The 12,307-nt window shown below is 40.2% G+C and overlaps 1 protein-coding gene across 2 annotated transcripts in view; it reads left to right on the top strand.

Annotated features, from left to right (window-relative positions):
- Positions 1-11,093, top strand: part of ZCWPW2 (zinc finger CW-type and PWWP domain containing 2) — an 81,513-nt gene extending 70,420 nt beyond the window's left edge. For both annotated transcript variants that reach the window (XM_088831934.1, XM_055413298.2), the window contains 2 exons: positions 6,769-6,893; positions 10,507-11,093. In XM_088831934.1, the coding sequence (XP_088688060.1) occupies positions 6,769-6,893; positions 10,507-10,668 (287 nt within the window). In that variant the 3' untranslated portion in view covers positions 10,669-11,093. The remainder of the gene's footprint in view (positions 1-6,768; positions 6,894-10,506) is intronic.
- The last annotated feature ends 1,214 nt before the right edge of the window (positions 11,094-12,307 follow it).

Genomic DNA, 12,307 nt, shown 5'->3' with positions numbered 1-12,307 from the left:
ACAGTATCCTTCAGGAGAGATCCTAGGGCACCAGGGATCCATGGACCAGAAGTGACTGCCGGTCAGTAGTCTCCCTGCTGCGTGTCTCTGAAAGCCTCAGTAGTTCACTGTCACAGTGGCTTCGCTGGTCTGAGTCTCACTCCTCCAATGCCATTTGAACTGAAGAGCAGAACCATCTCATCTTTTATGTTCTCTGTCCACTTCCTGAAAGAGTGGTGCTTTTTCAGTAGTTTGCATCCTCTTCAAATTCTTTATTCACTACTCATATTTCTGTGGCTTCCTTGATCCAGCTCTCTGATGTCTCTCATTTCTTCTTAGCTTAAGGTAGGATCAGTCCTAGATCAAACAACAGAGAAGAATGATAGCATCTGACTCTTGAGTCTCAGCTCCACTTTGAGGCCCTCTCTCTTTACACTCTGGGTGCTCACGTCTCCCCTTTGTCCGCTGCCCCAGCTGTGATGTACCCTCTTGGCTTCATGCTCTGCAGTTGCTTCTCTCTCCCTTCGTTCGAGATCCCAGCGAGAGTCAAGTACATGCAACTAGTCTACCTTTTCAGACATCAGTTTCTTCATCTGTAAGAAAGAAAATGCAAGAGAAGCTGTCTTATCCGAGAGAGAGAGGATTGTTTCTGGAAAACAACAGAAAAAGTTGAGGAATCATTAAATAAATGAATAAACTATATGTTCATGGGTGTGTAAAGATTTAATCTAATGCTGGGGTGGAAGATAAATTATGAGTCTGGAGTTAACATATACATACTGCTGTATATGAAATAGATAAACAAGGACCTATTGTATAGCACGGGGAACTGTATTCAGTATTTTGTAATATTTTCTAATAACTTATAATGGAAAGGAATCTGAGAAAGAATATATATGTGCGTGTATGTATAACTGAATCACTTTGCTGTACACCTGAAACTAACACAACATTTGTAAATTTACTACAGTTTTGAAAAATGGTTATAAAAAAGGATTTGATCTAAGAAATAACTATTTGTGGAGTATGTCTGTATTTTTTGGGAAATTTCTACCAGGAATATCTTGTATTATGTTTTATTGTCCCTGTAACCCATTTTTTTTCAGTGTTTAGGGACCAAAAAATCCATCTATGATGGTTAAATAATAGAATAATAATGATGATAATGATAAACTACACCTGTAACAGTTACTGTGTATTCACTTTTCTAAACATTTCATGTGTATTAGTTTAATCCTCACAAGATCTGTATGAGATGAATAAGATATTTTATTATAATTCCTATGGTGTCAGTGGAGAAACAGAGGCACTTAATAGGTTATATGCCTTTTCTAAGGTCACATAACTTCTTAAAATTAATCAAAGTTTGCAGCTATTTCCTTGGATGACGCGAATGAACTGAACTGAAAGCTAAATTTATGGTTTTTCAGTGTGGCTCAGTGGTAAAGAATCTGCCTGCCAATGCAGGAGACACGAGTTGGATACCTGGGTCAGGAAGATTCCCTAGAGTAGGAAATGGCAACTCAATCCTGTATTCTTGCCTGGAATTTCCCATGGACAGAGGAGGAGGATGGGCTGCAGTCCATGGGGTCACAAAGAGTCAGACATGACTGACCACACATGCAGTCACAGTCACATACAGCACTACTAGTTGGTCTAAGCGTCTTTTAAAAATGTAATTATTGCCCTTCATAGCCCCCTTAATGAACAGATTTTTTTACTTCTCTTATTTTTAGTCTTTGAGCTTTTGTCACTTGTTTTATTGTACCAGTGTTGTCTGTTGGTAAATACCTCATTTCTCTTTGTGAAGTAGACAGTCTATAAAAGTTTTAATAAAAGATTAACATATCATCAGTATCAGTTGAGTCACTCAGTTGTGTTTGACTCTTTGCAACCCCATGGACTGCAGCACGCCAGGTTTCCCTGTCCATCACCAACTCCTGGAGCTTGCTTAAACTCATGTCAATTGAGTAGGTGATGCCATCCAACCATCTCATCCTCTGTCGTCCCCTTCTCCTCCTATATTGACATATAACCCTGGATTAGTTAACAGTCTACTAACATTCATGAGTAAATTAGCAAGGGATGTGTTCATCATCCACCTGGGACAGGTGAGCATGGCAGAGAATGGCTGATACAGAGAAGGTCTGGATGATGCCTGGATGAACCCGGCAGGATGTGAAGGCCCTAGGCCTGGGTGGGGGCAGAAGGCTGATGGGGAGAACGCTGCTGTCTTGCTGTGGAAGGTGGCCGTGGCCTGCCTGGTCTGGGTTGGAAGCTATCTTTTTCCTCTGGGCTCTCCTGCCCCCCGTGTCTGTCCGTTCTAGGTAGGCACCTTCTTCTTCATTCACTTGAGCCTGTAGTTCCCTCATCTCTACATTTACATCCTAAGCTGATAGAAGAGGTTTTGTGGGTACTTGAAAACAAATCAAAACCAAGTGCTTTTTCCTCCTCTTTACCCTCCTCCTCTAGAAGAATGGCTTCAAAATTTCAACATTGAAATGGCCCTGAAAATTTATTTAAGATGCTGTTTTTCAGTGCCAAGTTTGAAGTAACTGAACCAGTGGCCTCTTTATACAAAAAAGGAAATAGCTTCTTTAAACATTTAATAGAGAAGTAGAGAATAAAGAAACCTTCGTAAATATACATTGAAGGATTTTTCTAAAATAATGACTGATTTATTGAGATAAACAGTAAGTTATTGCTTACCAGGAATGAAAAACCAGCACTAATTCATTTTATAAAAATTCATTTTAAAAAGCCAGATTTGTGCTTCAGTGGCAGAGATACCTTTTTTCTTTTTTTCATTTTCCTCCTGCTTTCTCTGAGTGATAGAGCACCTGTAATGGTACCACTTTATTCTCGACAACAAATTGAAGCAAGTCAGGAAAACTACCGGATAATCAGGACTGATAGAAGATGATTGGTCATGCAGTCAGCACAGGCCTGCATTCTGTCTCTATCTTTGGAGATCATTGACCAATTTTGATAACCTCGTTTGCAGATTACAGTAACTGCAATTTCTGAGAATTATTTTTGGACTCTCTGTGTTTACAGTTTTGGAATACCTTTTAGAAAAGCAAGCCTCGTGTTGTTCTGAAAGCAGAATTTGACATTAGTCAAGTTGGTGTTATGAACCCTACTTGATTTACGAAGCCATCCATTACTTTGTCTACCCTTTGATCGAAAGGCAGTATACATGTTTTTCCAGATCACTTGAAAACAGAGAGCCTGAAATGGCACTCAGCAGTGACATTCATTATCATAAACTGATTGTATTTTAGACTAGACTTAGAAATATAAGGGCTTCCCTGGTTGCTCAGCTGGTAAAGAATCCAGCTGCAATGTGGGAGACCTGGGTTTGATCCCTGGGTCAAGAGATCCCCTGGAGGAGGGCACAGCAACCCACTCCAGTATTCTTGCCTGGAGGATTTCATGGACAGAGGAGCCTGGCAGGCTACAGTCCATGGAGTCGCAAAGAAGTGGACACGACTAAGCAACTTTCACATATGACTTAGAAATATAAAGATGTTTGTGTGCCATTTTTCCTTCACAGCAGAGCTCAAAATTCATCTTCTCAACAGTGCATTAAATGTCACTGTCAATTTCCATAGACTCAGAAGGTAAAATAGGAAAACACAACGTCCATGAGTGGGACTGGGGAACTGATGTGAAGATAGTCACACTCTTGTTGTTAAGTGACAAGTTACTAAGTAAGAAATCTGTCACAAAGAGAGGTGACTCTCACCAAAACTGCTTCCATGAAAATGGACTTTCCTGTTCAGTTCAGTTCAGTCGCTCAGTCGTGTCCGACTCTCCGCGACCCCATGAATCACAGCACGCCAGGCCTCCCTGTCCATCACCAACTCCCTGAGTTCACTCAAACTCATGTCCACAGAGTCGGTGATACCATCCAGCCATCTCATTCTCGGTCGTCCCCTTCTCCTCCCGCCCCCAACCTTTCCCAGCATCAGAGTCTTTTCCAGTGAGTCAACTCGTCGCATGAGGTGGCCAAAGTATTGGAGTTTCAGCTTTAGCATCAGTCCTTCCAATGAACACCCAGGATCGATCTCCCTTAGAATGGACTGGTTGGATCTCCTTGCGGTACAAGGGACTCTCAAGAGTCTTCTCCAGCACCACAGAGATGGGACTTTCCTGTAGAAAATTCTAATTCAGAAGCCATGGTGTTGCATTCGTAATTTGTAATCATCTTCAGATGATTCTTATGCCCCAGATTTGGAATATTATTGTTCTAGAATGTGATAGCTTATACTCTGTGTTCTTCGGCATTAGCAGTTACCACAGAACTTAGGTCTATATGCTTACAATTCACGTGTAAGTCATGGGTTTTTATGTTGTTTCTGAACATAGGAACTGATTCTAAGGTGTAGAATGGCTTATCAGAAAACTACTTTCAAAATGTTTTGAGAGTTTCCACAGAGGAAACCTGAGGCTGGCTGGGTGGAGATGATGACCAGGAAGGCTCACTGGTCTGTGGCTCTTCTCTCAGATCCTTGACCCTTAGAAGGCACACAATAAACATTTGTTAGTTGAGTAAAAGAGAATGGTAATAAAAATGGATTTTTTTGAACTGGAACGTTTCACATTACTAATTTCTATTTATTAACCTTTTAACATGCCTAATTTATAAGGATATCTGTCTGTGTAAACTCACACACACACAAATGGATGGATGTGTATATCATATTGCACAAATTAAAATTAATGTTATTGCTGGGAACACCTTGCTTCCATATTCACTGATAATATTTTAGCCCTGAAGGGTGTGTCCTGCTTGGGTTTCCATGAACACTCAGCTGCTCTACATCTGTGATGTGGTTTTTGGTGACCTGCCAGTGTGTAGTGGATGATAGGGTGTATGTCAGATTTGTATAACCAGAGTGGAAGATGATGGGGCGTGTGTCTTTCTCTCTGAGTCATGCTGCCCTTGCAAGACTTTTCAGGGCCCCATCTGTCTGCTGTGCAGGAGCAGGCCACTCACTAATCTCTTCCCTTGATCTTTACTTCAGAAAGATTTGATATCAATTGAAAATGTTTTTTTATTTAAATAGGGAAGCCAGTTGATATTGTTAATCAGCATTCGGGTCTATAGAGTTATAATAGGTATTTATATCTTTGTTGGGAATATTATCTTATATCAGCAAGTTCAACAAATTACCAGATATTTTGCTTATTTACATATTTCTGTCACAGTAGCAGAAAAATTGCACAGCGTTTATAAGTGTGTGAATTTTTTTAAAAATTAGGTTAGGCAGTTAAGATGCATTGATATTTTGATTAAGAATAGACTGAGCGACTTCACTTTCACTTTCATGCATTGGAGAAGGAAATGGCAACCCACTCCAGTGTTCTTGCCTGAAGAATCCCAGGGACGGGGGAGCCTGGTGGGCTGCCGTCTATGGGGTCGCACAGAGTTGGACACGACTGAAGTGACGCAGCAGCAGCAGGGCTTCCCTGGCAGCTCAGATGGTAAAGAATCTGCCTGCAATGCAGGAGAACTGGATTTGATCTCCTGGAAAAGGGAATGGATACCCACTCCAGTATTCATGCCTGAAGAATTCCATGAACGGAGGAGCCTTGCGAGCTACAGTCCCTGGGGTCACAAAGAGTCGGACACGACTGAGCAACTAACACTTTCACTTCACGTATTCAGCCTGGATTTAGCCTTGACACTTAATTACGTGGCTTCCCCTTTTAAATAGTAGTTTTAATAGTTTATTGCAGGGCTTAACAAATTGTGGCTCATGATTATCAGTTGCTGCTTGTTCTTGTTAAATAAAGTTTTATTGGGACACAGCCACTCTCATTTGGTTGAAGGTGGCACTGTGGTAAAGAATCCACCTACCAATATAGAAGGCGCAAGAGACACAGGTTCAATCCCTGGGTTGGGAAGTTTCCCTGAAGGGAGGAAATGGCAATCCACTCCAGTAGCCTTACCTGGAAAATCCCATGGATAGAAGAGCATGGTGGGCTACAGTCTGTGGGGTTGCAAAGAGTTGGAAATGACTGAGCATGCAGTCACGTATGGTTTGCTTTCTAACAGCAGAGTTGAGTAGTTCTGACGGAGACCATCTGGCCCACAAAGCCTGAAATATTTACTCTCTTGTCCTTCATAGAAAAAAAGTTGCTAACCCTGGTCTAAAAATATCAACTTAATTTGGTGCCTTTGGCTTCTTATTTTAAAAATACACATGTATACCCATGGTTGATTCATGTGGATGTATGGCGAAAACTGCTACAATATTGTAAAGTAATTAGCCTCCAATTAAAGTAAATAAATTTGTTTAAAAATAAATAAAAATAAAAAATAGTGTCAGGGATACTTATAGTCTACATATAGCAAGAATGTCACTTACATTTGTCAAGGAATAATTATAAAAGATGCACCTGGAAATCTACAGTAATTGTGCATCAAGCAGAGGCTATAACTGAAAGTTATACAAAATACTTTTTATCTTGTTTAGTTCAGTTAAGTCGTAATCGACTCTTATTTGAGACCCCATGAACTGCAGCATGCGAGGCTTCTCAGTCCATCACCAACTCCTGGAGCTTGCTCAAACTCATGTCGATTGAGTTGGTGATGCCATCCAACCATCTCATTTTCTGTCATCCCCTTCTCCTCCTGCCTCATAACATTTAGAAAATGTCCTCTTTGAGGGTGGTTAAGATTATGAATTCAGTTCAGTCGCTCAGTCGTGTCCGAGTCTTTAGGTGTAGGTTATTTTTTGTTGTTGTTGTTTTTTCAATATATTAAAAATGTTTCTTTAGTTGTCTCTGAGACAGAATTTTTACTGAAAGAGCTGGAGCAAATGCTAGAGCAATCCCTGGAGCACAGAACCACCCACAAGGAGTCTGAAGAGGAGCACGGGAAGAAAGTGAATACAGGAGAAAAGGTAGGATCCATAATGACCATCAAGCCTAAAGAGCAACCTCAGATCCTTAAATGGCAGAAATTGTTCCTGGATATTCATTTCCATTATATGGGGTATTCCTTTCGCTTCTGAAATGTTAGCCCTTGGTTATCAGGAGGTGAACAGGAAACTAGTAGCCTATAGAGAAATCAGAGTGCATCTATCAGTCTTTGAAAAAAATATACTTAAGCCAAGGAGCTGTTTTATTTGGGGTCTTTGGGGCTGGAATGGAGAGGGATAGTGAGACTCACTGACGCCAAGGAGGTACTAATCTTCGCATTCAGGAGAAGCACCAGGACAAGAGGCCCCCTGGAAACCTGCCCTGCCTGGTCATGCACAGGGCTGACCTCCATGAGGCATTTTTCACCCGATTCTATTTTGCCATTCTTAACCCGATTGTCTTTTTTTTTTTCTTTTGGCCAGCCATGTTGGGCTGAGAAAGGCCATGTGTGCTTACTGTATTCAATACTTGTCAATGACAGCAGAAATTTTCAGTTGGTTGACACAGTGCTCAGCACAACAGCAAGGCCAGGGCATTAACACAGAGCAGCAGGGTGGCAGGTGTAAAAGAAGTCAGCCGTGAGAAAGACACTTACTCAGAGTGGCCCAGCCGTTCCCTGTGCAGTCAGGGGAAATGGCGGTGAGGAGCCCTGGACCTTCCGCTTTCATTCCTTTTCTCATTTCTTGTTTGGCTATCCACTGTGCCTGGAGTCAGGAAGCAGGGGATGGGAGACGGGCTCAGGATACTGCCCTTGTGTCCCCTTCCTGGTCCAGGTAGTGAGGACTCAGGACTGGGCAAGGTTGCCTGTCACTGGCCTCAGAGGATTGTTAAATGAGGCAAACCAGAAAAAGTGCTTTGCAGAGTAATTGACTCCTAAGACTGGCTACTATTACAGATGAGAATTGGCAGTGGCAGCCTCTGGAGGGAATAGGAGCTAAGAATTCCTCACCTGGTCGTTGTTACCACATCCTCACTTTGCAAAACTCCCTATCCCCAAGTCTTCTGTTCTGAGGTGCAGAAAAGGTGGCTTTGTAAGTGGACAAGATTGTTCATCCACTCTGGCTGATTTCATTCAGAACTTCAGCAAGAACAAAGATGATTCTTAAACACTTCCTTGATTAAGTTACAAATCATGAAAATCCACAAAATTTGCAGTTATCAAACTGTAATGGAAAATAAAATTTAAATAAATAAAATTATTGGTAAAAACACTGAGTTGAAAACATAATTGTGTTCTTGGTCAGCGATCTCAGCTTGTTCTTGAATTGCCATGGATTGCGATTACTATTTCTCTGATTAGAGTCCCTTTTTAAAAAAAATAAAATCTTGTTCTCTCTGTAGATCTTACCCCTCGTAGAACAAGAGCTATAGATTGGTGACATTTATTGTATACTTGTAGTTAATATATAAATTATTCTTTTTTGGCAAATGTGTATTTTGTTTGAGCACCATATGGTTTTGTGCAGTGCTTTTTTTCAGTCTTAGCAGTTTGTCTATTCAAAAATACAGGCAGGTTGATTTTTATAGAAATGTCCTGGAGCTTTTACAGCCACAAAATTGGCTTCTATTTTGCCATTATAACTAGTAACTTGATAGAACAGAAAATTACTTCTGATTTTTATGTCTTAAGGTAAAATACATAGTTTTAATACATCACCAGGCGGGAGCTTGCTCTTTGTTTTAGATTCTTGTAATGTTTCATGCTTTCAAAAGGCATTTAGGAATTATAAAAATTAACTGTTTTAACTTGCTGGCAGGCAGGTGAGTGCTGCCTGCTGACTGGTTCCTAAGCCTCTCTCCACACAGAGCTTTAGAAGCCTGGAATTCATGCCAGGTTGGGGTACTTACTGCCTTGTTCACTTTTAAATGAGAATAGCAATGAGACCAGCTGTCAGAGCTGGAGCAATTTCCAGCTTAAAGGTAAAGAAATGATCACCTAAGGGATTTCTTTTCTCCTTTCTTTTCTTCCTTTTTTTTTTTTGTGTGTGTGTGTGTTAGTAGGAAAAAGTAATATGGTTTCCAAGGGTAATACTGTTTAACACTGAAGATGTGTTTTGTTTTTAGAAAGTGGTTAAGTGTTTTATTAAAGAAAGTGGTCTTTTTTTTTTTATTTTACAATATTATATTGGTTGGTTTTGCCATACATTGATATGAATTTGCCCCGGGTTTACATAAGTTCCCCCTCCTGAACCCCCCTCCCACCTCCCTCCTCCCTTTATCCTCCCTCTGGGTCATCCCCGCATGCCAGCCCCGAGCATCCTATAACATGCATTGACCCTGAACTAGTGATTCGTTTCACATATGACAACATACGTGTTTCAATGCCATTCTCCCAAATCATCCCACCCTCACCCTCTCCCATAGAGTCCCAAAGACTGTTCTATACATCTGTGTCTCTTTTGCTGTCTCGTATACAGGGTTATCATTTGCATCTTTCTAAATTCCATATATATGTGTTAGTATACTGTATTGGTGTTTTTCTTTCTGGCTTACTTCACTCTGTATAATAGGCTCCAGTTTCATCCACCTCATTAGAACTGATTCAAATGTATGGAAAGTGGTCTTTTATAAGCTAACACACGAGAAGAGGAGATACCTCATAATTTTGAAGTTCTGAGCATGTTTATTCTCTGGGCAGATATTGTTTGAGCTGTTTTCAAAGTTGTGAATATGATGTTTTCATCATGCATTTCATGTGTGCGGTTTCAAGTTGATTACTCTCAAGCACTTATACCAATGAATTGAGAATAGCAACATGAACAAAAGCATATACACATGGATAATCAAAATCCATTTTTGTTTGTCATTGAAGTACTCAGAGATTGTTTTCCTCAGTAGACTCACCTTTCTAATTATGTTCTTAGCTAACAGTAACACTGGTTGACATGCCCTGACTTGGAAAAAAATGGAAGGGAGTTAATTTCAGACTGTTATAAAATCCACCTAAATAATTCACAAGCTAGATAATCCATATACAAATAAGACAGAGTTTACTGAATACCTATTTGTATTAAAAGGTACATTTTTGATACATGAAAGTAGAAAGTACTTGTATAAACTGCATGAGTTTTGTTTTGGTTTTTTTCACATTGTGTGGGAAGTTACCTGTGCCTTTAGTGAAACTTGAAGTTGTAAATCTCCTGTGTGCATGTGTATGTTTGCCTTGTTTTTACCTGTGTTCTTTCCAACTAAACCAGTGCACACACTTACTGTTCATAAGGAATGCAGGGGCTTATAAGAAGATGGACATCGGAAGTGTGACTAAAAGAGTTTTCACTTGCATTCTCCGTAATGGTCAGTTTTAAAATAAAAAGTATAGAAAACTTGCAGGATTTTAATTTTAATAATCACATTTTTCCAATTCAAAAAGTTAAAGTTAAAAATGTATGATGCCGAGCAGTAGAGACAGGACCAAATATTCAGTTACTTTTACACTGACACTTACTGTACATTATATTTTATGTGGGGATCATTATTTGACCACCAGCATAACAGAACACCTTGTTAAGGAGTTACTGACGGCTTTATGTTTTGATCAGATAATTGAGCCTGGTCTTCAAGTAAATTTGATGACTTCTGTGGTTATTTTTACAGTTACCTAAATGTGGCCCTGAAGTTCCTGCAGGAAGCTCTCTTCAAAACCACTGTGAAGAGGATTGTCTTATAATTGATGGGCAAAGGTTAAAAGCTGGAGAATGTATTGAAAATATAACTAAGAAATTTAAAGAAATAGATGCTTTGATGTCTGAATTTTAAGGCATTGTAGATATTTTCGAATGTTGATTATAAAAACATTTACATCTTTACATTTTCCCAAAGTTAAAAATGTTTTGTGAAACATTTTACCAAAGTTGTTGTTTATAATAACTTTCTACTTTGTATTTTGAGAATATCCATTGTTTTGAGAGATAAACAGATGCTATTTAAGTTAATGTTATAATTTTAGAATCTGAGAACCTCGATATTTATATTTGTAGATTTTTTCTTGTTTGCCTTAATTTTAAAATAGTTTATGAAACTTACTTCACAAATATATGCTTTATAATGATTTAATTTAGACCCTTTGTTGAAGTGTGGCTAACTGTGAAAATGACTGCCAATGCTATTATAATTCTTACAAATAATTCAGATCTAATATTCTTAGAGAATGTATATTTGTAGTAGAAATAAGCTACTGCAAAATAAAAGGAAATAATGAAAAATGATTGTGTAATCGAGTTGGAGCTTTTCTTAAAAAACAAAAATGTTAATTGCCTTATTATCATGGAAACATTCGTTTCAACCACAGTTCCCAAACTGAGTGTTTAGTAGAGTCTGTGAAGGGTCTTTGGAAGATCAGAATCCTGGATCCTTCCCCGCTGAATCAGAATCTCTGGAGGCAAGGATGGGAAATGTAATTTAACATATAGAGACAAGTTAAATGTCTTCACTGCAGAAAAATCTAAACAATATAGAAAAGTACAAGGTGCATCCTGCAGTACCACTCCCCTAACATACCGCTGGGAGCCGGTCCTTAGGGGTCCCTGTGAGCGCTCTGGTGGGTGAACGCTCGGTCGGGCCCTTTGTGCATCAGACGGAGTGTGCACCTCCACCTCCACACTCTAGCTTTGGCTCCTTCTCTCAATCGCTCCCTCTCCCTGGGGGCAGGTGGGGAGAAAGGGCATTCCACGCACCTGAAAACCTGGAAACAAAGACCAGAGCTTGAGAAGAGAGGAAGACAGAGCATCCAGGACTTGCTGGTGATTGAAGTGGCTGGAGTGGCGTGTGATGGGGGAAGGTGAGCATCAGAGCTGAGCCAGGCTTCTCTCTGTCTAGAGTGGAGGTTGCCGTGAAAGGAAAGGCAGTAATCTACAGAGAGTGCAGGAAACAGACTGCAGGCATGGAGAATATGCGGCTTATGACGGCGACGGTCATTGGCTCAGAGCTCTTCTCTCTGACCACCCTGCCATGCTTCTCCAGGGCCTCATAGACCAGCATGTTCCTTTCAGCAGAACCAGTGGTGGCACACTTGCTTCTGTGGGCCCTGGGACCAGGGATTCTGTGTGATTAGCCTTTTTGGCTTGAAGCTCAACATTCAGAAAACGAAGATCATGGCATCTGGTCCCATCACTTCATGGGAAATAGATGGGGAAACAGTGGAAACAGTGTCAGACTTTATTTTTTTGGGCTCCAAAATCACTGCGGATGCTGATTGCAACCATGAAATTAAAAGACACTTACTCCTTGGAAGGAAAGTTATGACCAACCTAGATAGCATATTAAAAAGCAGAGACATTACTTTGTCAACCAAGGTCCGTCTAGTCAAAGTTACGGTTTTTCCAGTGGTCATGTATGGATGTGAGAGGTGGACTGTGAAGAAAGCTGATCGCCAAAGAATTGATGCTTTTGAACTATG

Source organism: Moschus berezovskii, chromosome 24, assembly GCF_049115385.1.
Source record: "Moschus berezovskii isolate FMDL1 chromosome 24, NW_MosBer_1.0, whole genome shotgun sequence".
Lineage (NCBI taxonomy): Eukaryota > Metazoa > Chordata > Mammalia > Artiodactyla > Moschidae > Moschus > Moschus berezovskii.
This window is presented reverse-complemented; position numbering and strand designations above follow the sequence as displayed.